Consider the following 26,076-nt stretch of genomic DNA (forward strand, 5'->3'; position numbering starts at 1 on the left):
GTAGCCCCGCCCAGTACCTGCCTGTCTCCGCCTGGCTCCAGGCTCCGCCCCTTTCTGTACCGGGAGAAAGATGGCGGCGGCGGCGTCAGGGGAAGAGCTGAGGCTGGGATGTATCGGTGCCGGCAAGATGGCGCAGGGCATTCTGGGAGGGATCATACTGGCCGGTAATCAGCGCTCACTCCCCTTACACCATACTCACTGCTTACCTTCATCTACACTCACTGCTTACCCTCACTTACACTCATACTACTTACCTTCATCTACACTCACTCTCACCCTCACTTACACTCATACTCATTACTTACCCTCACTTACACTCATACTACTTCACTCATCTACACTCACTGCTTACCCTCACTTACACTCATACTACTTACCCTCATCTACACTCACTACTTACCCTCACTTAGACTCATACTCATTACTTACCCTCACTTACACTCATTCTACTTCACTCATCTACACTCACTACTTTCCCTCACTTACACTCATACTCATTACTTACCCTCATCTACACTCACTACTTACCCTCACTTACACTCATACTACTTACCCTCATCTACACTCACACTCACTACTTACCCTCCTACTCATTACTTACCCTTATCTACACTCACTACTTACCCTCACTTACACTCATACTACTTCACTCATCTACACTCACACTCACTACTTACCCTCATCTACACTCACTACTTACCCTCATCTACACTCATACTCACTACTTACCCTCACTTACACTCATACTCACTACTTACACTCATCTACACTCACTGCTTACCCTCACTTACACTCATACTACTTACCCTCATCTACACTCACACTCACTACTTACCCTCACTAACACTCCTACTCATTACTTACCCTTATCTACACTCACTACTTACCCTCACTTACACTCTCACTTCCTGCTCTTCGTCTTCCTACACTCACTCAATCCTCAGCTGCATATAGTAATTATAAATATGATGTTGAGTGAAGCCATCACCACTCACACTCACTATTCCTACTATAGCTGCACATACTCTTTGTTATCACTACTTCACTCACACTCACTACACAAACTGACTCTGGCTGCCCGGGTTGTGTCTACTTATCACTATTATACCTCCTTATCATTCTCTGCTCACACCCGCTGTCTGTGCTCACACTGACCGCCTGTGCTCACACCCGCCGCCTGTGCTCACACTCACTATCTCACCTCGTGTCCTCATCTCCTCATTTGGTGACTTATGTTTTGATTTCTCCTGTTTTAGGGAAGGTACCAGTCAGTAACATTACAGTGAGTGCTCCGTCCGAGACCAACCTGGAGTATTTCCGAGTAAGTCGGCTACAAAGTCCTTTGTATATGAGGGAATGGAGAATTGCTGGTGTATCTGACCCATGTTTGAGCTTATAAATAATGTCCTGTAATAGTAAAGGTCATTGGGTCACGATCTCTATGACTATATATTGTCTTATCACATTTATCTGTCGTCTCGCTGAATGTTTCATCCGTAGGATAAAGGCTGCAACACGACTCACTCCAACATCGCCGTTCTGTACGAGTCTAATGTCATTTTTCTGGCTACCAAACCGCACATTATCCCCACAGTGCTGGAGGAGATTAAATCTTCCGTAACGAATAATCATGTGATCATTTCAATGGCTGCCGGGGTCTCTCTACAAACCCTGGAACAGGTGAGTCCAGAGTAATAAGCAGGTGGTACACCCAACTAAGGCAGTAACACCGGACAGTGGATGGGAATCTGCATGTGGGAAGATTAATGTTATTAGTGCTTTGCGGAGATATAGAGAACCCACTCCTCATATCTCTGTATTAACGGACTTCTATCTTATTACTGTGCGGGTCTCTGGCGGTTTCCCCCACTCTTGTTATATTAGCGTAACGTTATTTCTCCGTACAGGATACTGACTTGTAAACCGCTGGTTCCTTGTCTCCTCCAGCTCTCTCCTCCTGGGGCCAAGATTCTCCGCATGAGCCCCAATCTGCCGTGTGTGGTTCAGGAGGGGGCTGTGGTGTTCTCTCGTGGTTCCTGCGCAGAGCAGCAGGATTCAGACATGTTAAAGAACCTTCTGTCTGCATGTGGGATGTGTGAGGAGACGCCGGAGACCTACATCGATATCCACACAGGACTCAGCGGCAGCGGAGTGGCTTATGTGAGTGTGGTACCAGGCGGGGGAGGAGAGGTAGCCTGGAAGTGGGGTCATTTGGGGGAGAGGAAGCAGCCTGGTGGTTGGTTCATTTGGGGGGCAGGTAGCAGCCTGGAGGTGGGGCAGGCAGGGGAGCGTTAGGCGACTGTCAGACTGTCCCATAGTTTCACAGTATAGAGAACGGCCGGCTGCAGCAGGGTTTTATATCTGTTAATTTGTATTATATTGCACTTTGCTGTATCTTTGTTGTTCCCCCATTTGGGAATGTGGAATATGGTTACCAGGTTCATTTACAATCTCTTGCTGCTCTCTCTCAGGTTTACTTGTTTGCAGAAGCGTTAGCGGATGGCGCTGTGAAGATGGGAATGCCCAGTGCTCTGTCCAGCCGCATCGCAGCTCAGACTCTGCTGGTGAGTTTACAGAACAAATAATCCCCGGCACAATGACCCTGTCTCGCCAGTTAACACCCAGCCGGATGAACACATCACGTCTCTCCCAGTCTGTTCTCGGCACAATGATCACATTTGGCGTGTCAAGTATGTCACGTGTGTCTGACAATGAACACGTGACATTGCCCAAGGGGATCTAGGTGAAAAGTGGAGAGTGAAAATGTTCCCAACCTTATTGCTGCCAGCGTAGGCTGGTACTAGCAAAATCGGGGAGCCAAAAAACAACTGTGGGGTCCCCCAGATTTTACTAATACACTACTTGGCTTTTCCAACTTGGGCTGGTGGCACTATATCATCATCATCATCATTGTTATATAGCAGGGAAACCCGCAGCGTGGGGTCCCTCTGCCATAATGCTAAACCAGGCCCAGCACGGGGCTGACCAGACTATGTACAAATTTCCATCCTCTCACCGGGATCTCCTGAACCTCAGCCGTGAATGTTCCTTGTTTGTACTCTGTCCTCTGTAAATAGATCTATGAGCACCAACAACAACTTATATTGTCCAATTCTGTCATTCCAGGGCGCTGCAAAGCTGATGCTACAGACTGGGGACCACCCAGCAAAGCTCCGCTCAGACGTCTGCACTCCTGGAGGGACCACAATACACGCTCTCCATGAGCTGGAGAAGGGGGGTCTGAGAGCCACGGTAATGAGTGCTGTGGAAGCTGCGACACAAAGGGCACGGGACCTGGACAGACGCTAGGACGGAACGGTGTTCGGGGTATTCACAGATAAAGACAATGGGCTTTTTATGCTTGAGAAACTGCCCCATATCCAATTTTGCCCAAATGGAATCTGCCCATCCCAACTGGGATTTCACGTGTCGTCTGTATGACCAATGCTGGCCTGATGTGGGAGATTCTGGACACACAACACATGTACGGGAACAGTTGCTGCATCCACTACTTGGGAATAGATGGTGCTGTAAGAACAGGTCTGGACTGTAATATGCTGACTAAATAAAACTGGTGTTTCATCATTATTTGGTCCTGCACTGTTCTCACACAGGATCTTTTACATAGAGCAGTGATGGGCAAGCGGTGGGCAAGCAGTGGTCCTGTGGCCCACCGAGTCCTAATCTATGGCTCCCAGAGCCTTCCTTCTTTGTACCCTGTTGGCCCCAGCGCTTATTCTCTGCTTTAAGGCCCTGGCCAGGCTTAACCTGCGGACACAACATTTATTGAGCTGGGGCAGCGGGTGAAGCTTGGTGGTTAGTAACACAGAGAATAAGACTGGATTTATTATTATTAGCGTAGATTTGTAAGGCGCCAGAGTGCTCTGCAGCGCCGTACAGTGGGTAACACTGGACGTACATAAAACTAGGACATACAAAATAATTGTAGACATGAAAACAAAGGGTATGAAGGACCCTGCTCATTAGAGAGCTTACATTCTAAGTGGAGGAGGGCACCGCTGAGACAAGAGGAGCGAGTGTGGCTCAGAGTGGAGATTGGGACGGCTGTGAGGGTGCATTAGTGTGAATTATATCATCAGGGAGAAGGTGAGCTCTAAAAAAAGAGATGTGTTTTTAGAGAACTTCTAAAGATTTGAAGGCTGTGGGAAAGCCTGATTGGTAGGGAATTCCATAAGTGGGGAGCAGCACGGGAGTCTTGTAGGCGGGAGTGAGAGGTGGTTACCGGAGATGAGGCCAGACACAGGTCAGAGGTAGATCTGAGAGGGAGGGAGAGTATTTTGATTTGAGGTGTATGAAGGGGTGTGGTGTTGAGGGTTTTGTAGGTAAGGGTGAGTAATTTGAATTGGATTCTGGAGGACACAGAGAGCCAGTGTAGGGATTTGCAGAGTGATGCAGCAGATGTGGAGCAGTGAGAGAGGAAGAACAGTTTTGCAGCAGCATTTAGGAGGGATTGAAGTGTGGATATATGAGTGTCAGGAATCCCAGATAGCAGGAGGTTGCAATAGTCAAGACAGGAGATGATGAGAGAATGGATAAGAGTTTTGGTAGCATCGTGTGTAAGAAATGGGCATATTCTGGCAATGTTTTTAACGTGGTATCGACAGGACTGGAAGAGAGTCTGGATGTGAGGAATAAAGCAGATGGCGGAGTCACACCAAGGCAGCGGGCTTGGGAGACTGAGGAAATTGTGGTGTTATTGACAGTGAGGGAGATTTGAAGGGAGGTGGTGACTATATAGATGTGGGTGTCATCACTGTAGAGGGGGGTTGTGCCAGAGGTAGACATGCTAAAGAAGGCCAATGGAGTGAACGGTGTGTAGGAGAAGAGGGTGATCAACAGTGTCACCAGCAGCAGAGAGGTCCAGGATGAGTATGGAGAAATGACCTTTACTTAGGCTTTGCAGTAAGTAGATCATTGATCACTTTTGTGAGAGCAGTTTCAGTAAAATGTTGGGGGCTGTCTGATTGCAGAGAGTCAGAATGGAGCGAGAGGAGAGAAAGTCAGACAGGCGTTTGTACACTAATCTCTCAAGTAATTTGGAGACAAACGGGAGGAGAGAAATAGGGCGGTAGGTGGAGAGAGGCTGGATCGAGAGATGGTTTCTTTAGAATAGGTGAGATGAGCGCATGTTTAAAGGAGGATGGAAATGTGCCAGTGGAGAGAGACAGGTTTTAGAGGTGAGATAGTGGTGGGCATGCAGAGGAGGAGAGGGAGCGGAGGAGTTTGGAGGGAATAGGGTCGACGGGACAGGTTGTAGGATGAGATGAGTGCAGAGGCTGGGGCTTGTAGTTTCACAACACCTGGAGAGCCACAGGCTGGCCTGACCTGCTATATACACAGAAAGCCTCTTCCTACAGTCACTGTGAGGAGTGCTGCTACAAAAAGTAATGAGGGGAATATTTTACAGACCTAACCACTGAGATCCTCCTAGAGGCACTAAGAGGAGAGCTACTATACAGAGTAATGATTGGAAATATACAGACATGATCACAGAGCTTATACTCCTACAGTCACTCTGAGGAGCTCTGCTACACAATGTAATGTGTGGAATCTCATACAGATATGATGACTAGGCTCCTACAGTCACTATGAGGAGCTCTTCTACACAATGTAATGGGAATGTCATACAGACATGACTAGGTTCCTTCTACAGTCACTGTGAGGGGCTCTGCTACACATGTCACACAGTCATGATGACAGCCTACAGTCACTGTGAGGATCTCTGCTACACAATGTAATGAATGGAATCTCATACAGATATGATGACTAGGCTCCTACAGTCACTGGGAGGAGCTTTGTTATAGAAGGCAATGAGGACGGGAATGCCTGGGGTCATTTCATAGATTTTAAGCACGGTGCTCCAAATTACAGCACATCATTAGACCTAAACGTTCTGGATCTTGTACCTGCACTGTTCTGTCAACCTGTAGGAACATTACCATATACAGTATATGTACATGGTATTAGAGGGTCTTTTATACAAGTCACACTGTATTTATTGGTCCTTTAATGACCAGTAGGTTTATTTTTCTACCTAATGGGTAGAGCTATTTTTTTTTTTTGGGGGGGGGAGAGACTGCTTCCTAGAACTCTGAACGTCTCTCCCCTATATAACTATACATCTACACTATAAAGATACATGTAATTTGTATCTCTACTCTAGGAAATATAACAAATTACTGAGATTTGTACGTATGAATAGAACCTTTTGGCAGAATCATTTCATCTGTTTTTACCTGTATATTACAGGTTATCGGAAGAATAATTATTCCAGTACACTACCACAAGAAATCCCTATTGTCTTAAAAAAAAAAACAATACAAATTTTTCTTGGACTGACTGAACAATAGATGAGATATTCTCAATGAAACATAAAAACTGGTCCAGTCACAAAGAGGTTAATAAGTACATTTCCCAATCTGATAGAACAAAACAAATGCAATTTCATTATATATTTCACATCGATCTGCGAAGATTCTAGAAAACTCTTTTATACAGAAGTAACTTTTATTTTTCGTAACATGAAAAGAAAAATAATGAAAATAACGATAGGGTTGATTTATTATGGTGTTTTCCATCTACATGAAACATTTATTTTTAATAAAGTGCAAAGCTGTATTTTTGGAGTCATTTTCATGATGGTTTTCCATATTTATTGCAATGGGAAAAATACTTTATCCTTATGTCAACAGCGGCATCGCTAACAATAACATAATGTAAATCTCTATGTTAATCTCTGTAATGATAGCAACATATAAGGTATAATGTCATTATCTTCCTTTATGTGGTGGTAAAGGAAGTTTAACAGGAAAATAACACGTGTTTTCATATAAAGGGGACAGTAAGACACAAGACACTGCCCGCAGCCAATGCAAGACCAGCATTCTACCACAAAACCAGATCATATAGGATTTAAAGCCTGCACCGAGGAATTGTGGGTAGAGTCTGGTTCAACATTGCAGGTCTTTGTCCACACTGCATAGGTACAATCCACAGAATAGTTTTATAGAGGGGCCCTATGTATTAAAACATACTACAAAGGTTTCCAATGGGTTTTACTGGTAATTTAAATCCAAAGCAAAACTTGCGCAGATATATAAGAATCACTGAAATACAGAGATGTGTATTTGGAGTATGTTTGTGTATGCACCAGAATCAGTGAGCGGCAGCTTCCCGGCATCAAGAGTAATTTCCAGAGGGAGAAAGAAGAAAACGTGTTCTTTAAGATTTACAGCTGCAACAAAATTGTCACGTAGCAATTCTTACAATTGCTTTCTCTGCACCCCTGTTACACTTATGTGCGGTGTGTTACATGTCAGGAATAGGCAGTTAGAAAGCACCATAGCATAGGGAATATTGTTTCATAAGGAGATTAGCTGAAAAGCATTCAGTGCCAGCGCCGAGTGACAGATCAGCGCAGGAAAGCAGTGAACATGGGCGCAAAGAAACCCTTACATCAATAAATGTACAGGTGTCATCAGGATGTAATGCAGCACTGTAATTTGAATTATTGAACAACAAGTGTGCTGATTTCTCTTTGCAGCTTGTTCTGTGCATTTCAGCCATGTTTTTATCATCAGACAGACTTGGTTTCCTTTCCCCTAGATATGACCGACTTCTGCTCACCACATTAAATGCCACTGTTTGTAGAGAGCAGCTGTTTCATTTTCAAAGGTAAATTAAATAAACCACTCTGGCTGATATTATAAAGACAGGGCTGAAACACACAGAGGGCAGCCAAAGTCACAAAGCAATGCATTTTGATAAACATATGTTAAACCTATGACATTTTAAAGACAGCAACACTATCTCTTCTCGTTCACTCTGTCCAAATCTCCTTTGACTCAAAGCTCCTCAGCCAAACCACAGACATCCGTTTTCAGGAGGTTTGAAGGGAGAGGAGAAGGACGGGGGTACAGGCTAACTGGGCACCACACAGCCACCTGAACTTGTTTTGTAAACCTAATGGTTCTCTTCATCTAACATTCTGGCCATTGGCTTGAAAGATGGATGCACGTATTGTGAAGCGTCAGTTCTTCTTCCAAGCTGCAGAAAAAGATTTCAAATACACTGCACTGTTTTGCTGTTACACCCTGGTAAACAAAGTACATGGAAATATATCCTGTGTAAGTGCAATGTAACACTGGCTAACATGTCAAAAGTTACAGACAGATGTATGAAGCATCATTTTACGTGGACTGTGACTGGTGAATATTCATGTGTGATTTAGTGCAATTTCTCTGGAGGATCTACAAGACAATAATGCATATTACTGCAACGCTGTGAGATATATACTGTATTATCGCTATAGTGTGACGCTACCTACATACGCTGTGACCTGTCTCCCCTCTCTTAGTTACAAGCCGCTGCAGTCTGTAGCTTTGGTTTGTATCTGTGCTTGTTGGAGCCGCTGGGCTGTGGTTATCAGTGAACGTAACTGCACTATTTTCAGAGGGCCCACGTTCAGCGGGTCCTGAGCTTCCAACCAACGTAGAGCAGTCTCCAGCCCTTGAATAGCCTCAGCTGCGGTTGGTATTAAGTCACCCTCTCCCTCATCTCCACTGGAGTCTTCATTTCCTAGGCTGTCATTGTCGGCGGAGGGTGCGTTGACCGAGTCTGTAGTTCTGTCAGCCAAAGACTCCTCTATAGCTGGGATGGAGTCATCAAGATGCACCCATTCTGCAACATCCTCGGGGGGCATACATTTGTAAACCAGAGAAGCCAGGTTGGTCAAGTCAGAAAAGACCTTACTATACTCATCTCCGACTGTCGCTGTATTAGCGCTGCTCTCAAATGCAGCTCGGAGGCCAAAGAGCCAGCACTTTTCAATGCTTCCAGCCTGTATCATGTTCCACGACTGGCCTGCCAGGTAGATCATGTCTTTCAGCATAAAAGACTTCAAGAAGTCAGAGGGAGAACTGTCACAAGACACCACCAGCCTGAGGAGCTCCCGCTTGTAGAGCTGCTTGAAGGAAGATATTACACCCTGGTCCATTGATGGAATCTTACTTCTAGTGGTTTTGGAAAGAAACAGAACTCGGATGTTGCCGTCGGGGGTCTGAAGCTCCTCATCAGGGGTCTTTCCAGGACACTGGTTCACGAGCAGAACTGCTTTCTGCTGGAGGCATCTTCTCAAATAACGCTTAACTCCAGGCACAAATTCCTGGAAAAACCATTCTCTCAGCAGCTCTGGGGTCAGCCAGGCATTCTTGCAGTACCTGTACACTGCAGGGAACTTGTCTTGATTGTGGTGGCGGAGACTTTGTGGATCCTGCAGCTTCCCAACGACCAACGGTTTTAACTTATGGTTACCGGTGAGATTGGCAGCCAAGAGAATGGCGACACGGTCCTTTACCTTCTTGTAACCGTTCGGCTGCTTAGCTATTATCATCTCATGGGTCTGGTCTGGAAGCAGCTTCCAATACAATCCGGTGATGTTGGCGTTGTATATCTGTTCATCTCCATAACCACCGTCACCGGACGGAGTTTTGGGTTGTTCTGGGTAGACCAGAACTGGGTCTATATCGGCTGACCTGACCTCTGATTCCCCGTAGATACGCTGACTGGAAATACCATGCCTTTTCTGCCAGCGCCAGAACCAGCCGTGGCTTGCCTTGAAAGTACATTCCTCCCCATAAATCTGCTTGGCAAATGTCTCTGCTTGTGCCTGAATAAGGGGTCCGGAGAGAGGGATGCCCTGTTGGCGTAAAGTGATAAACCAGGAGTAGACAGCTCTGTCAATCTCTTCTTCGTTGGCCAGACGCATCTTTTTCCTCTGTGTACCCACGTCACCACCAAGCTGGTCTAGAAACCATCTGAGCTTCTGCTCATCCTTCAGCCACCCCCGTAGGGTTCCCCCTGGCACCCCAAAATCCCTAGACACACTGGCCTGACGTTCCCCATTTTTCACCCGCTCTATGGCTTCCAACTTGTCCTTGATGGAGTATGCCTTGCGGAATGCCATCTTCACCATCGTGGGCGTGCATTCTGTGTCGCCCAGTCTCCTCTCCAGCATCTGCTCCCCCTGGCAGGACATGACGGTGTGTCACTGGCTGGAATGCACGTTACACTGGCACCCACAGGCACTTCCCAAGCAGGGTGCCAGCTGGGCACCTCATGCCCAGGTGACCTCAGTGTGCTGCTGACAGGTACAAGAGAACAGGTCACCCTGGCATGCTGAAGGCTGGGCTGTGATGCCAGGATGTGCCCACTGTGGTGACAGCTAAGGCCCAGCTGTGTTTACATACAGCTCAGTCTCCCTTTTGTTTCCTCTCTCGCCCCCTCCCACCCAGAGCCCATCTCAGCCCATTGCTGGCGCCTGCGTATAACCTGCAGCCGGCCGCCCATACTGCGCATGCGCCTGATTTCAGACCATCACCAAGGTCCGCCCTACGCATGCGCTGAGCTGTGCTACGTCACGGACTGTACCATCTTACTAATGACTTGTAGATTATACACGTTTGAAAACGCCGCTAAACAATGACGCAAAAGCGGGACGCGGTATTATAAACGTTACTGATATGAGTAACGTGCAGTTGTGATTGTGATAAACGTTTCTAAATCCTGGTCATACGTCGGTGCTCCCCCTCTAGCGAGTGCTGGTGTGGTAGGCGTCTGCGCTGTCTAGTAGAGCGTGTCACGTGGCTCGTTCTTTCCCTCCCACTCTTCTGACACAGCGGCTGCAGCGTGAGTACCGGGAACCGCCGTCATCCGGGGACCTGGGGGCTCCTCTGTCATCCTATGGGCAGGACTGTATGTGAGGGGGCATTCAGTGAGGGGGGGGGGGTAATGTCACAGGACTGTATGTGTGGGGGCATTCAGTGAGGGGGGGGGTAATGTCACAGGACTGTATGTGAGGGGCATTCAGTGAGGGGGGTAATGTCAGACAGGACTGTGTGAGGGGGCATTCAGTGGGGGGGGGGGGGGGTAATGTCAGACAGGACTGTATGTGAGGGGGGGTAATGTCAGACAGGACTGTGTGAGGGGGCATTTAGTGGGGGGGGGGGGGGGTTAATGTCAGACAGGACTGTATGTGAGGGGCATTCAGTGAGGGGGGGGGGTAATGTCAGACAGGACTGTATGTGAGGGGGCATTCAGTTGAGGGGGGGGTAATGTCAGACAGGACTGTAGGGAGGGGGCATTCAGTTGAGGGGGGGGGTGATGTCAGATAGGACTGTATGTGAGGGGTTAATCAGTGGTAGAGCAAGTATGCAGTCACGTATAACCTCCCATTTCTATCTAATTATTAATTTATACACACCAAAGTTGTACTATAAATAACATTGATTACCCTGCACTGTTGGTGACTTAGCATGGAAGCGTGCACTCCGTGTGGGAGTATGCAGTGCTGGTTCTACACTCATTGATGGTAGTGCTATGAAAACATGTAATTATCAGAATTCAACTGTTTGTGTAGTGCTGGGAAGTGGATCACTTGGAAATGACACGTTAGGCTAGTGGCCGTATTGGAAGAAGACAACATGAACATGCAACCCAGTAGTGTTCGCATTATATATCTAATAAGTTGTCCATTATACATTGAAACAAGACACTAACTGCATCACCAGTCAATGGGTTATCATAGATTTATGTTGTATAATACATTCTCCCAAAGTGACACTTAACTTGTAACAGCAGCAGGTATGGAGCACTAAATGCTACATAGGTAGGTAGATTGTAGGTATGAATGAAGGTGGATTGTACTGTGCAGTTGACAAGCCTGGGAGAATCCAGCTCCTGGAGATCTGAAATTCCCACCTTAATGTTTGCACTGAAGGAAAGACATGGCTGCAAAGGGTGTAATCTGTTTGCTTGTATGTCAGGATATCTTTTTCTTCTCTTTAGTCTCTTGCATGATTTGTGAACCTTACTGGTTTTTTCCATACACTGACTATACTTATTTCCCTGGATTATTCAGATTACTCTCTGGGTGCAGTGTGCTGTTCTAACTTGCTTGCTTTTTCTCTTTAATGCTGACTGGTGTTCAGTACTCCTACGGTACAATACATAGTGAGTATTCTGCATGTGTGCATGCCTGTCTTCCATCCCGTAGCCCATCATTATGTGTTCATTCCATTCACCTGGCTCTGAAGAATTTAGTGAGATGGATGTGGACAATATAGCAATGTGGCAGGATGTCTCTTAATGCTATTTTTGGGAGTTGTGACTACTGTGGCACCTGATTACATGGCTTATGGTCCTTGTCTATTTAGGTGGCTCATTAGTTTACACCCTTAGCTTGGGTATGTACAAAGTTGTTGTTTTTTTCTCTCCTTGAAACGCAGTTACAAATGGGTAAAGGGTGGGCGCTGAATCATGGATAGTGGTGCGCTCTATTGAAAAGTTGAACAACCCCTTTAAATAACGTGGGCTGTCAATAACTACAAGCAGTGCCCTTTGGTATCTACATAGTTTTAAATTTGGCTTTGGTTAGTTTTTAGATTTTCTCTAGGCTGCGTAGATCAGTTGATGGATAACAGAGGTCCATTCACTGCTCTTGTATCTGCCACTAAGATCCTCCGGGTGTACTGGAGGTCTAGAAACGTACTGTCTTTATTCTGCATCTGTCTGACTTATTTCTGAGCTGTACCGTCTCCTATTCTTCATCTGAGCATGGTACCTTCCATTGCATGCAGCAATTTATCCACCATGTTCTACAACACAACCTTAAAGGGACACTGTACAAGCTGTATAGGTTACCAGCGTGTCCTGCTTGTAATGTGACTATGTTCACTACGAGCTGTCTCCAGCTTTGCTATGAAATGTTTCTGTTACAGACCCTATTTAAAGGGTTACTCTGCTCTGAAATGACTGGTGCATGAACTAGATCATTCAGTAACTGGAGCAAAGGAAAACAAGTGGTGTTGCCTATGGCTACAGATAAGATGTATGCTTGTAATAGACCTTGAAATAAATAAATGCTTGCCAGTCGGCTTGTCTATTAGCCATGAGACCCAGCCTGGAGTGTTTCTCTGGGAGCTGAGACCCTATTATCAGTGTTATATTATATGGCTTCCCTTTACGGTTGTGTAACTCTGTGCCATTGCACTGCTTAGTCCTAATCATCGACAGATCACTGAACTGACCTTGTGTTCGTGCTATACAGGAAACCGGAATCGGTTCCATCTCCCACGTGCCTATGGATCCTGCTCTTTAGCGCAGTGGCAGCTGGAACCTCGTTCAGTCCGTCCTGATTCATTGTTTTCACTGTTCTGCAGATCATTGCATGAAAAGCTAGATAGGATTTACCAGAGAAGACACATTCAGCTATATAGCAAACGCCCTGGAAGACTGCGGATCTATAGAGGTTATCCCTCCACTTGCTGCACCCTCTCCCAGGACAATGTAAGGGGAGAGAAATTACCTGACAGTGGTTATGTTGGGGTGCTAATTTTGATCCTGAAGTCCCTCTTGTTATAGACACTTTTGAAGATTCTGATCTCTATGAATTCTTTATCAAAATATCATTAGTATATAGACAAATAGAAACCCTATTAAGAACTGACTTGTGTCATCTCTGGTAAATAACCTGCTCTTATGTGTTGTCTGAAAGGCGTTTTGTTGTCTTTTTAATGCTGTATGATGAAGATGAGGACAAGGAAACACCAGAGCCCAGTGGAGTCCAGCTGGGTGGACAAACAGCAGTGCGTGGACGGTGCAAGTCTTGCTTGTGAGACCCAGGCACCACTAGCCATGAAGGGATTAGAGACAACAAACGGCGTCGCCCAGACCGAATGCACTGAAAACTCCCTCAATGTTGAGCAGAAAAAATTAAATGGTAAAAAGCAGAAAAGAAGGCGAAGGTCCCCCAAACACAAATCTCTGCTGCCAAATGTGGATAATGCGCTGATGGGCCTGATGATGGATTCGGTGTGGCTTGATAAATATGTCTATGACGAAGCCGAATGTTTCTATCATGTCAGGCTAGCTGCACAGGGGGCTGAGGGCCTAGAGACACGGCCTTTAATTAAAGGAACAGTCATTAAGAAACGCAAAGTTATGGAAGAGACGTCAAGGAACACCTCCACAGAGAACTGTTGCCACAAGAATATAATGGCTTGTCATCATGTAACGAATGGCGTATGGATCAACAAGTTTAACTTTGACGATGCTGAAAGCCAGTTTGTTGTACAGTTTGCCTCTCCACTGGCCCCACGGTCACTTAATCTTAGCCTTGTTTCTCTTGACCTTGGAATCCATAGATCCGTACAAAGAACACCAGATGAAGGGTATGCAAGTGCTACACCTACCCCAGCCGCACAAGAACTGGTAACATTACCTGCAGTGGTGTCTGACCCGACGGTGAATGGGAAGCCTCACTGGACAGGTCTGCACGATCTGATATCAGAGGTGTGGCTGGAGAAGTCCTCATACGACCAGGCAGAGAGATGCTTCTATGAGCACGTTGCTAATAGACCGTCGGAGCTGCAGGCTGATCCAACCCTCAGCTGGAGCCTGAACTCTGGCAAAAAAAGCAAACGAGACAAATGGAACCGCAAATTTGCCTCAAAGCAGCTGCCTTCCAGAAAGAAGAAGCTTTCCAGTATTCCGGAGGAGACCGCCAACGCACTTTATTACCCTGCGTATTTCCTCCATGCTGACAGTGAGACTGTGTGGCTGGATAAGACACTTTATGATAACGCCGAAGCCTGTTTCTATGCAGCTCAAGTCCACAATATATCATGCGCGGTTATATCCAACAAGTCGTCTCTAGCCAAACTCCACAGGCCGGTGAAATCCAGGCAGTGTGACAAGTAGGATTCTGCTATTCTTCAACTAAATATTGCTGGTCTTCTCTGCAGGTGTGATATATAGTCAGCAAATTATCCACTGCACACAGGACTCTGTTTAATGTGCTCAAAGAATCATTCTGCTTTATGATGGGTTGAAGAATAATTCCGTACTGTGTGCAGAGGGTAACTTGCTGACTTACTGGTAACCAGTCGCCCGATGGTAGGGTGTCCAGTGGTTCCTTTTGATGTGGCTTATTTGTGTTGGTTGCAGAGTGTATGGGCCACAAGTCATGTAGTCACCACTTGGATTTGTATGGTCAGTTCGCGCTAAACCCCCAGAAACTATTTCCAGACAGAACTAGGGTTTTAGTTTCTTCAGTGTGTTCATACTTATACTTCAGTGCAGTGTTCTCTGGATTGGGAAGTTTCTTCTTACTATTGTCAAATAGGAAACTGTATTGTTCGTTTATCTCCTTGCGAACTTCCTATTCACGAGAATAGGAACTTCAGAGGAGGTGCGTTTATGCCTTAGGGGATCCCCACTGGACCATCAGAGCAGGTCCATCAGTCTCAATCAGGGTGGCACATCATGTAATGCAAGTATAACTTTGCTTTAATAAGTGTGAACAGATGTCTTACTGAGATTTATAGCCACATGTTAAGATAAGTACTGATTTTGTTTTAACAGCATCCATACACATGAAATATGCAGAACATTTTTCTTCTAAATGCCACTGAATTTAGATGCACTCTACTAGTCTATTAAAGAGCAAGTAAATTAGTTGACATTTATTTAGAATCTGTTCCTGACAGACTGATATACCTGGAGTGTCTACACTTAAATATACCCACAATGACCTCTCCCACTTCTCTGCCGCAAGTGAACATGTTGGAGGGAGGTGCTTCTCTAAGCAGGCAGAAAGTGACTGATAACTTGGCAGACTTGCTTTGTAGAAAGACCTTGGACCTTAGCAGGGACAGTAATTTGTCAGTAACTAAATTTCAACTTTTTGACCTGTATGAGATCCTATCAGTACAATGTTTTAAAGATATGGAAGGTGCTTTAGCTGTCTGTAATGGTTGGATGGGGTATTACGGTTTATAGACGTGGTGGATGTCAGAGTAACGCTAAACATTGTTTCTCTTTCTGGTTCATATCTGAAAATGTCAGTGTTGGAGTTCAGTAGTCCTATGAGAGGCATACAGAGAAACTAGATAAAACCTCTGTGCGTCTGCTCTTCTGTTAAATCGCTTTTATTCTTATTTGATGTTTAGCTTTTACTCCCTTACAAGCATATACGTATATATAATATAAGCATATATGTGGGACAGTTCCATTTCTGAATGTGCAAGATGTTTCATTGTGTGTTGTGTAATCTAGTAAGATAGAAATAGCCGATGCGTCTACCAGAAATCTTTTTTTTTTTTTTTTTTTTTTTTTTTAAATAAGTCCTTTTAGTTTTGCTGAAATATTTCACTCTACCTCTTAAATACGTGTAACACTATATATTTTACTGGATTTAATAGTTTTGTGTGCTAGGCAATATCTATATGCTGCAATATGATTCTTGGTCATATATTCTCATTGTGACCGAATGGGCTTCCGTAACCACTTATTGGGGATGAGGGGATGTTCTTCCTGCACAGTTTATCTGGGTCTTTTTCACCAGCAGTAACTGTTATTGACTACTTGGAATGGATTATCGTGTAAGCTCTTATCTGTTGGTCACAGGATACAGAGCAGAAGGCATCAGGCAGAATATTCAAGCAGTGATGTTTATTATCTTAAGGGGTCCTTACAAGGACCATTACACACTAGTTGGAGGTACTAGTGATCATCAAGAAGTATAGATGGTAGAATACATTACATGGTCAAACAGAGCTCTTTATATACTGTTTCTGATATACATGGTGGGGAAAACCGTCCCCTTTCCTAGCTGACGCCACAAAGTCTGAGATATTACATCTTGATGCTAATCATTGAATGTAATATGTTCTCTAAACTTGGATTTAAATGCAGTTTAAACTTCACATAAACGTCAATCTGATTTTCCAAATTACTTGTTACGTGTCCTGTCTCTTAAGATACAGGATAAAAGTCTAATGACCCCTCTTGTGCAATCAGGCTAAAAAAATCTCTTGGTCACTAATTAAAAAGGGCTAATTAGCATGGGGTTTACTTTCTTACAAAAACACATTTCCTCCAACATATACTTAGTGCATAAGAAATCAGTAAATTTCTAATGCACAAATTGGTACATTTGCAATGATATACATTGGCGCACTGCGCCACTAAGTGACATACATTTATACCATAAGTTATAAGTGATCCAGCCACTCTAATCCTGAATAGGGCCAGATCTCTTCGCACAATACTTGGTTATGGTCAAGGTTGGTTTTTCATGTAACACCTCCTGGAGATGGAATAACGTTATAGAAAGTATTAGGCTGTAACGTTTAGCCCTAGTAGTAGTCATAGTATGGATTTTTTTCTTTTACACGCAGTGGTAGCTATGGTCTGTCAATCAGGGACACTTGTTAAACCTGCTCTTAGCCTGAAGACTGAAACAATTTTATGCTAAATTTAAAAACCTGCTAGTCTAATTAAAATATTACAGATGCATTGTAAAAACATTACTGATATTGCTACCCAGGAGCTGGTAATCTCTGGTGTCAGTTACATAAATGTCTTTTTGTCTTTCTAAAGTGTTAATTTTTTCGGGTCAGATATTGTGGATTGTCCGTACAATTTGGTGTTTACAGGTGATCCACACTGTGTCATGTTGGTGAGGCCCATGATAATTTTCCAACCACAGACCTTAAATCCCTCTAAAAGGGACTGGGGGAAATATGGTCAGGTCTTGACTCCAACATCCCATCTTTTCCTTGGTTTGATTATACGAGACCTGTAAGGGAGGGGGCCATGGTGGCAGAATTGTGGGGTCTTCTGAAAATGTGGAGTGTAATTTATTTTGGTTTGTGGTGGTCTGTTCCAGAAAGATGGCGTCCTCCTTCCTGAGCACAGAAAAGATCTGGTTTGACAAATATAAGTATGATGATGCGGAGAGGCAGTATTATGAACAGCTCAGCGTGACATCGAATGAAAATAGCCTGCCACAGGTGAGTAGCCTGGTCCTACTCCTAATGTAGCTGTTCTCTTCTATGTAGTGGCTGCATGTATCTGTGTAGATTGCTGCAAATCAGCATTAGTGTTTTATCCAGTACCTGTACTCTGATCCTCCCATGTAATGACAAATGCGCTTAGGGCCTATTCACATCTAAAATGTCTGTGAATAAGCTCTAACATGCAATAGTGTATAACGGAGACTTTCTTGTAGTAGAGATTGTACAGCTCATATGCAGGATAGAAACCTACTGTGGAGCAGAAGGGATCAGAGGACAGTGGCAGGTGCGGAGTTTGGCTGGGGCGGTACACCGTAACGCAGGTGTCCTAAGGCGAGCTCAGGAAGGACCAAAACCTCCCGTCTGTTCCACAGGAGGTTTCTGTCCTTCCTGAGGTTTCTGTCCTCCCTCTGAGCGTCAAATTCATTCTTACTACCCAGGGACTGTAGGAATCAATCCGTTTAGTGATCGAGCACCCACGATTTGTTGAGCTCTGATCATAAAACTAATCTGCATGTTGTGTATAAAGATCTATAGGATTCTGGCCTATGTAATAGTGTTCACCAGACAGGAAATGTTCTAGGAGACATATTGTAGATATGAACGATCCCTGTGTTCTATCATGTACCTGTGCCTATGCTTTCTTTGGGGCTGGTATTCGCTTCTCTTGCATCTGTCTGGTTCTCTCTCGCTCCATACTTAGCCACCTCTGAGGTTATAATTGGTCTTTTCCCATTGTCACTAGAAGAACTTGGAGGAACATGTCACATTAATGCAAGAACATCTAATGTGACACCGGGTTTTATTACACACAGCTCCTAAACAATGAAAGTTCACTCATATCTATATTCATCAAACAAGTAAATGGCTTTTGTTGAAATCTGCGTATTTGGCCATTGATCCATTTATTAGATGCAGGATACCATCTCTGCACTGAATTATGTGTGGGCTAAAGTTAGCATTCTATCTTCCCCGGGTACCAGAGTAATTAAATATTAAGCTGTAGGGCATGGAAGGGTCTGACAGTATGATGGATATAGTCCGTGAAAGTCAATGTTTCCGATAATGTGTTTAAGTCTCGGGTAACTTTAAAGCACATTACCACCTTTATATTCTCCATTCCATCCATGAATAACTGGATCCCCTCCTGCAAGATCCCCAGATCTATGCTTCTGGGGTCCGTGATTCATGAGTAGGGGTTGCATTTGTTGCCTGCTCTCTCTAGTTCAGGCAGATTACGTAAGATTTCCCAGCACCGTTATTTGCCTGGTGCAGAACTGGGTTGAAATTAGGAGGTGGGGTCTTCTCTACCAAAGCGTTCAAGAAGGGGTCCCCAATAATTCAGGTAGGGGGTAAAATCTGTTATAAAGGTGGGATTAGACTTTGTGGCTTTGTTTGGACCAGGAGAAGCTGCTTCTGTCACCTCTAAGTTTGCATCTTGTTTTACCCCAATCAGCTACATTTTCCATCAGGCTGTCAATCAAGCCCTTACTCTTAATTGATTCCTCCTATTTACCTCCTGGTAACATGTTAAATGTGTATGTGGTTCTTTGTGCACCGCCTACAGGAGGACGGAGCAAGCACAATCCTCAGGGACATTGCCAGAGCCAGGGAGAATATCCAGAAATCGCTGGCCGGAGTGAGTACCAGACCGCTGTCTGACCAGCAGGCAGTGCCGCCGTGTCCCCCCGACCCATAACCCCAATCTGGCTGCGCTGCCGTTCTCTAACCTGTGTCTCATCGACTAGATCTGGCTGAGCTGCTGCATCTAACTCCTGTGTGTCCTGCAGGGCAGATCTTGCCTCTGGTTTCATGTGTGTGTCTTAATCCATGTCCGCTCTGTGTGTGCCTGGTTCGTATTGTGCCATAAGTGTCACCGTAACTGTCTGATTCACTTCAGGTCTTGTTTGTTTTTTCCAATCAATCTAAATTCATAAAATTTTTGAGTGAAGCCGTTTGAAATTGAAAGAAATTTTAAAATTTGGTAGCATCAAAACTGGGTACAGTACGCTAATGAGGGTCGCAGTGGGTGTGTCTGCAGTAAGAGCGTGCAGCCGCCAGACTTTTATATACTGGGACTGCTACTGCTGGGGACAGAAGCAAAGCAGTGGGCAGATTAAAAATGGCTTTCCTTTACCTTAAACATTGTGTTTTATTTTAAATAAAGCCATCATCGTGGGCTTTAAAGTTGGGAATAAGATCAAAATAAACACATTGTAAAATTTATTTTAAAAATAAGTTTTTCAATAGCAGTAAAGCCGATCTAAACCAGTAAAAATGTTTGCATTAAAAAAGGAAAATTAAAGTTTACATGTTTTAGGCTGCAAAAGCCAACTTCAGTGCGTTTGTCTTACGCAGCTAACAGGCCTGTCACTGTTTGGGTCATTGGACTGTTAGAAATGCGACCTGAGTATGAAGGTTGCAGTTACTGTGGATTCTCTTTAGTGACAGTTGTTAGCGCTCCTCAGGTGATGGTTTAAAGAGCCAGTTTGTAACCTCACTGTTAACCGGTCTTATGGCAATCTAACGGCTTCATATTCGCACACTATAAATTGCAGAGCCCATTTCTTTGTACATATATCCCTAAACCTTTTTCTTTTGGTGATGATTATCACTATAAAGGTTCTGGCTTTTATATTGTATACACTGATATAGACAGGTTTCCCCGTGTTCTGATGTGCTGTGCTCAGCAATATACCCAGGTATCACTAAATCATGCAGTAGACTGACCTTGGACGCCCTGGTCCTATTTTCGATCCTTAATCTCCGTTCCACACACACAACAATAATTCTAGATGTCGAGCATCTTGGCCGTTACAGCTGAAAATCCTTGTAAGTGTGTTTAATGTAGATGCTGTTTTGATTAGGGAATGTAGAGCCTGTTGTGTTGTCATATGTGTGACCATTTCCATTAACCCCTTTCTCCTGCATGAGGCCTTGTTTCTCCCTCGCCTGCGCATCTGGTTTCCAGCTCCCCTTTCATTGAATACATTTCTCCCCTTTCTAGCTGAGGACAGTCCTGCATAGTCCAAAGGAAGCCCAGGCCAGCCCTCCCCAGAGCCAATCAGGGCCCTGTACTGTAAGTCTACTGCTGAACATTGAGACCAGTATATATACAGCCCAGCATCCAGGATTACTGGGTTTTAACAATGTAAATGCCAAAGTGACGTATTCTGTGGCGTTATCACCAGTTCCTGAGCACCAAGCTCTTACCCATAGACTCCTGAATCCGTATGTCAGGGAACCCGTCCAGTCTGCATTTTGGTAATCTCTCCTGTGCTGCTGCTGCTGCTGTACCCAGGGTGAGCGGTTTAATCTTGGGTTCTGCCTCCTGCTTAGATTCCAGAGCATTGTTCTGCAACGCTCTTTCCCTATCCCAATGGCTTCCCCCTCTCCCTGATGTAACCTCATGCTAGCTTTGGTGCCAGAGGGGTTAAACAGCCCAGTAATACCGGCAGTCTTTTCACACATTTCCACTATTCTGTTCTCATTGGGCGAGTGTCCATCCGCTGCTGCTACTATTTACTGTTGCTTCAGTCCTACTTCTGTTCTCCTGCTTTTAAATCTGTCGTCTTACATTTTGCAGAGCACGGCCTCTGCTCCCGGCAACAGTGAGGAGAGCGGAGAGCTCCTGTCGCGGGTCGCCATTCTAGAACGTGAGAACCAGAGCCTGCACAAAGGTACAGTGTATGTGTGGTTATATGTAATACGGTGCCCTCTGGGGGCCAACTAGTGACTTGTAGGTGGAAACCGCATGTGTGATGTCCGTGCTATTATGTTATAATAATGTTATGCAGAGACTTATTTCTTCTTTTTTTTTGTACTAATTGATTTATTGCTTGGTCTAGTGGTGGCGGATCTTCAGATGGCCATCTCCAAGCTGGAAACCAGAATAGTTACACTGGAGCAGTCTGCTACCTCAGAAGTATTGGCCCCTGAGCCTCCTTTCGTGTGCAAGGTATGCTCCCAGGGGATAGTAGGGTTGAGCATCTGGAAAGGAGTTCTTATCAACAGATTGATAGAGCGCAGCGAGTGGTAGATCTGGAGGTGGTGACTTATCGCCTTTTCTGAGACAAAGAAAGCAAGAACAAAAAATAGTCGTAAAACGATAAAAACAGGGAATACACTTCATGGTCTTAGTAACAATAACCCTGAGGCTTTGTTATCCCCCCAGTATTGAACCCAGGACCTCCTCATCATTGTGCAGAATCTGTGATTTCTTTTTCTGTCCCAGTTTCCAGCCCGCGTTCCAGCACCTTCCTGCCCGGTAGTGGTTCAAGAACTGAAGAAGGTAGAAGAGGACGATGATGATGATATAGATTTATTTGGCAGTGATGAGGAGGAAGATGAGAAAGCCGCCAAGATCAAAGAGGAGAGAATACGTCAGTACGCTGAGAAAAAATCCAAGAAACCCGGACTGATCGCCAAGTCCTCCATCTTGCTTGATGTGAAACCGGTGAGAGACAAAATGTGCACATTGTTACCACAGCGGTCTTGAATATGGTGATTTAGAGAATGAGAGGTTTACACCATGGACACACGTCCGTTTGTGAGGTTTTAGCCTCTTTCCAGTCCCAGATGGCTGCATTTAGAAGGAATTAACCCAGTTGTGGTGTTTGCAGTGGGATGATGAGACGGACATGGCTAAGCTGGAGGAGTGTGTACGCACCGTTCAGATGGATGGACTGCTGTGGGGCTCCTCCAAACTGGTACCGGTGGGATACGGCATCAAAAAGCTGCAGATCCAGTGCGTGGTGGAGGACGATAAGGTCGGCACGGACACGTTGGAGGAAGAGATCACAAAGTTTGAGGACTATGTAAGTGCTGAGTGATGGTTGTATTGTTCTGTATCATGTATGATCACCACCCTCCCTGAGGTCAGGCAGCTCCCAGCGGGTAGCACCAAGGCTTGTGGGCTATGAATAGATGACTCTTTACTATAGCTTGTTGATTAGCAATAGACATGAATTGCAGGAGACTGTAACAGTTACATCTGTATATTAGGAGGGTCTCTGCTTGTCTCTGATTACATAACGATCCTCTGTCCCTGTCTGACCACTATATCTGTATTGTGTTTTCAGGTCCAGAGCGTGGACATCGCTGCTTTCAACAAGATCTAACGCTGAACATAGATTGGACGGTTAATAAAGAGTGAAACCTTTATACCTTGTGTCTGCATTATTATAACACTATTATCTCTCCATAATATCATATATCTTGAGGTAATTAAACTAATATCATGTAGTCTGGATGCTGGTATTTGTGTAGTAACTAGTCTCACGTTACTGGCACACTAATACTACCCAGTTGCAATGCCAACTAGATGCAGTTGTGACAGGGTGGGCCACCTATGCCACCCTGTCTGTTCTGTTGCTGCGGACTGGTTGGGCTTGCCAGCATCCCCTTTCTTTAGCCCAAATGTGCCCCTCCTGTTGTAGTAGGAGGAGCCTGTCACTACCATTAAGCTCCTTTGCTGGCACCTAGAACAGGTTCCTTCTGGGTAATTCTCACTGTTAATGTACCCCCTTACTGGGCACTCCTGACTTCTTGCCTTCAGATCAGGGTTGCTGTGGATGGTTCCCTCTGGTCTATCACACTGGCCAGAGCTGCAGGTAATGGGCAAAGTGTACGTACTGAATGCAGGGTCCAAACCTTAGAACAGCCGGATAAAGGATTAGATTGGACTAATCTGTAGGACACAGGAATTGCTGTAGAAAGTAGTCAAATCTGGTTCTTGAAGCAATGTTTTATTAACTCAAGTATCCCTTACAAGGACAGTTATATGGCAGTTTGTGGTACTAGTGATCTTTCAACAGTTACAGATGGAATGATACATGGTCAAGCAGCTCCTTTATATACAGATTTTGACACAATTGTTAGGGTGTAACGCCGCTCTCTGATCCTAGATGGCTCTACAAAGACTGATAAATCACATTCAATAATTACCATCAGGATGTAATGTATCCTTTAACTGTAGAGCTAACATAATTTAAGCTTTAACAAGATTTACATTAATCTCCCGTATCCTAATACTTGTACCCTGAGTCTAGATTGTTCAGACAGGTTCCTGTCTCTCACAGGTAATGACTTCCTGCTGGGCCTTGAGGCTAAGGGATGTGTTGGATACGCACATCAAAAGGTCTAATTAGCATGGAGGACTTTCTTTGCAAAAATTAACACAAATCTAATGTCCTCCCCTGGTATACTGTCTCGGCAGTTACAAATCAATACCTCAGAAATGCATGCATTTCCTATACAGAAATACAACACAATAATAAAATCTGCACATCTGCAATGATATAAATTGGTACACTATGCTAATTAATGAAATATGTTTATGCAATAAGTTAGTGTTGCTGGATCACTTCAAATTATCTCTCCCCCGGGGCCACTTGTCCATGCGGGCAACCAGTGGTTTATGTCCCCACGATTAGGTCCCTTGGGGTGACCTGGGGAATCTGGCTCTTCCTGCCAAGACAGTTCATCCGCATTGCTGTGAGCTTTTCCTTGATTGTGAATGATATGAAAGTCATAAATTTGAAGTGCAAGGGCTCCACCTCAAAAGTCTGTCATTCTCCCATTAGGTGTGTTATAGCCACTTTAAAGGATTATGATCAGTCACCATGAACAACTGGCAAATGTGCCTTTTCAATTGTGGCATACCCCACCTTGTTCAATAGTTTTCTGCTAAAATAGGCCAGTGGGTACTCCTGCCCCACCTAGCTAAGTACTGCTCCCAGTTCATACTGCGATGCATCAGTTTGCACAATAAAGTCCTTATCATAATTGGATGCCAACAGTACAGGAGCGCAGAGCAGGACTTCCTTTAACAACCAAAGTGCCAGCTCACAAGTGGGTGTCCTCAACTACCTTAGGGAGTTTCTTATTAGGGAGATCTGTCAGGGACTTTGCTACAGTACTAAAGTCTGGGACAAATTGTCTAGTACCATGCAGTCATTGAGAATGCCAGTACATGGATCTGGGGCCAGTATTAAAATTGGCTCTACCTTAGCTGGTGCTGACCTAACCCCCCCCCCCCCCCCCCCCCCCCCCCCCCCAAGATGCCCCAGGTATTGCACCTGTGATATCCCCATCTGGCACTTACCTGCCCTAACAGTCAAACCTGCCTATCCAATCTTCCCTAGCATCAGCCATACTTGCTCCAAATTAGCCTCCCAAATCTTACTGAAAATGGAAATGTCTTCTAGGTAATCCTTAGCAAATCCACCAAAGCGTTAATTCAGAGCAAGGGGTAGGTGTCAGACATAGTATTTCACAGGTGGTAGTATACGTAAAACTTGTCATTTTTGGGAACCAATACACTGGAGGATGTGGATAGACTGCACAATGGCTGGATCACACCTATCTCAAGCATCTCCCTGTATATGCACTCCTTAACCTCTGAGTAGACCCGATAAGCGGGTTACCTAATTGGCCTATGCTAACTAGTGTACACATGGTGAATCGCCAAGAAAATTTGTCCGAGCTTCCTACTTAATGGAGTCGCACATGGCCACAGCACTGCCTCAAGCTGCTCCCTCTTGCGGGCACTCAACTGCCCATCTCACTTCGCCTACATCACCTTCACCTCTGACATCCGCAAAGAGGTCAGGTAGTGGGTCACTTCCTGGTTCCTCAGTTAGTAAGCAGTAAACCGCTGCTACAGACTCCGCACGCTCGTGGTATGCCTTCAAAATATTCACATGGTAGGTTCACTGTCACCTATTGTCGCTATCAAATGACACCACGTAGCTGTCACTCAAAACGTTTTAAGACTATGATCCAGCCCAGTCAGCCTGGAGCTTGTTCTGACACATGGGAAACAGAACAAGGACCTTCTGTCCTACCTCCAAAACTCTAGTGCACGCCCTGATCATACCAAGTTTTCTGTTTCGCCAGCGCTTCTGCTAGCTTAACCTGCATGAGCCCCATGAGATCCAACTGGGCAACTGCTTTCAAGGTGGCTGGCTTCCTACCCAGCCACCTATTCTTGCACCGGCACTGAAACTTGGCACAGTAAGTCTATTATCTCCTTCATGATCTGGGCACAAGCTCTATGCACCTACTTCCTGGTCAACATTCCATTTCTTTATCCCAAATGCATCTCTCCTATCACATTAGGAGGAGCCTGCTGCCATCACTAGGCTCCATCGCCAGCACCTAGGTTTCCTCTGGGTAACTTTTGCTGCTGGTGAACCCC

General features: G+C 45.0%; 3 protein-coding genes across 6 annotated transcripts; 2 read left to right on the forward strand and 1 right to left on the reverse strand.

The window, feature by feature from the left end:
* Positions 1-70: 70 nt before the first annotated feature.
* PYCR3 (pyrroline-5-carboxylate reductase 3) lies at positions 71-3,585 on the forward strand. The gene is made up of 6 exons (XM_075211603.1): positions 71-164; positions 1,257-1,321; positions 1,501-1,680; positions 1,948-2,160; positions 2,472-2,564; positions 3,127-3,585. The coding sequence occupies exons 1-6, from the start codon at positions 71-73 to the stop codon at positions 3,307-3,309; spliced, it is 828 nt and encodes a 275-aa protein (XP_075067704.1). The 3' UTR covers positions 3,310-3,585.
* Positions 3,586-6,547: 2,962 nt separating this feature from the next.
* On the reverse strand, positions 6,548-10,309 carry TIGD5 (tigger transposable element derived 5). Its single transcript, XM_075211590.1, has one exon. It carries the CDS (start codon positions 10,055-10,057, stop codon positions 8,378-8,380), a length of 1,680 nt encoding a protein of 559 aa, XP_075067691.1. The 5' UTR covers positions 10,058-10,309; the 3' UTR covers positions 6,548-8,377.
* A 3,278-nt stretch (positions 10,310-13,587) lies between these two features.
* Positions 13,588-23,039, forward strand: LOC142158015 (uncharacterized). Of its 4 annotated transcripts, XM_075211583.1 has the most exons (9): positions 13,609-14,774; positions 17,750-17,873; positions 19,444-19,515; positions 20,884-20,955; positions 21,463-21,556; positions 21,725-21,834; positions 22,111-22,332; positions 22,499-22,693; positions 22,958-23,039. In XM_075211583.1, the coding sequence occupies exons 1-9, from the start codon at positions 13,609-13,611 to the stop codon at positions 22,994-22,996; spliced, it is 2,094 nt and encodes a 697-aa protein (XP_075067684.1). In that variant the 3' UTR covers positions 22,997-23,039. The 4 variants fall into 4 exon arrangements, with proteins under 4 accessions (XP_075067685.1, XP_075067686.1, XP_075067687.1 ...); XM_075211584.1 differs by lacking the exon at positions 20,884-20,955 and having other exon boundaries at positions 13,588-14,774; XM_075211585.1 differs by lacking the exon at positions 19,444-19,515 and having other exon boundaries at positions 13,588-14,774.
* The last annotated feature ends 3,037 nt before the right edge of the window (positions 23,040-26,076 follow it).

This window comes from Mixophyes fleayi, chromosome 5, assembly GCF_038048845.1.
Source record: "Mixophyes fleayi isolate aMixFle1 chromosome 5, aMixFle1.hap1, whole genome shotgun sequence".
Taxonomy (NCBI): Eukaryota; Metazoa; Chordata; class Amphibia; order Anura; family Limnodynastidae; genus Mixophyes; species Mixophyes fleayi.

Bases quoted from the DNA above. Each gene is read 5' to 3' on its own strand.
- TIGD5 (XM_075211590.1), bottom strand. From the start codon at position 10,057: ATGTCCTGCCAGGGGGAGCAGATGCTGGAGAGGAGACTGGGCGACACA.
- LOC142158015 (XM_075211583.1), top strand. From the start codon at position 13,609: ATGAGGACAAGGAAACACCAGAGCCCAGTGGAGTCCAGCTGGGTGGAC. The intron at 14,775-17,749 runs GTAGGATTCTGC...GGTCTGTTCCAG, and splicing joins AAATCCAGGCAGTGTGACAA to AAAGATGGCGTCCTCCTTCC. The intron at 19,516-20,883 runs GTGAGTACCAGA...TCCCCTTTCTAG, and splicing joins TCCAGAAATCGCTGGCCGGA to CTGAGGACAGTCCTGCATAG.
- PYCR3 (XM_075211603.1), top strand. From the start codon at position 71: ATGGCGGCGGCGGCGTCAGGGGAAGAGCTGAGGCTGGGATGTATCGGT. The intron at 165-1,256 runs GTAATCAGCGCT...CTCCTGTTTTAG, and splicing joins GGGAGGGATCATACTGGCCG to GGAAGGTACCAGTCAGTAAC. The intron at 2,565-3,126 runs GTGAGTTTACAG...CTGTCATTCCAG, and splicing joins TCGCAGCTCAGACTCTGCTG to GGCGCTGCAAAGCTGATGCT.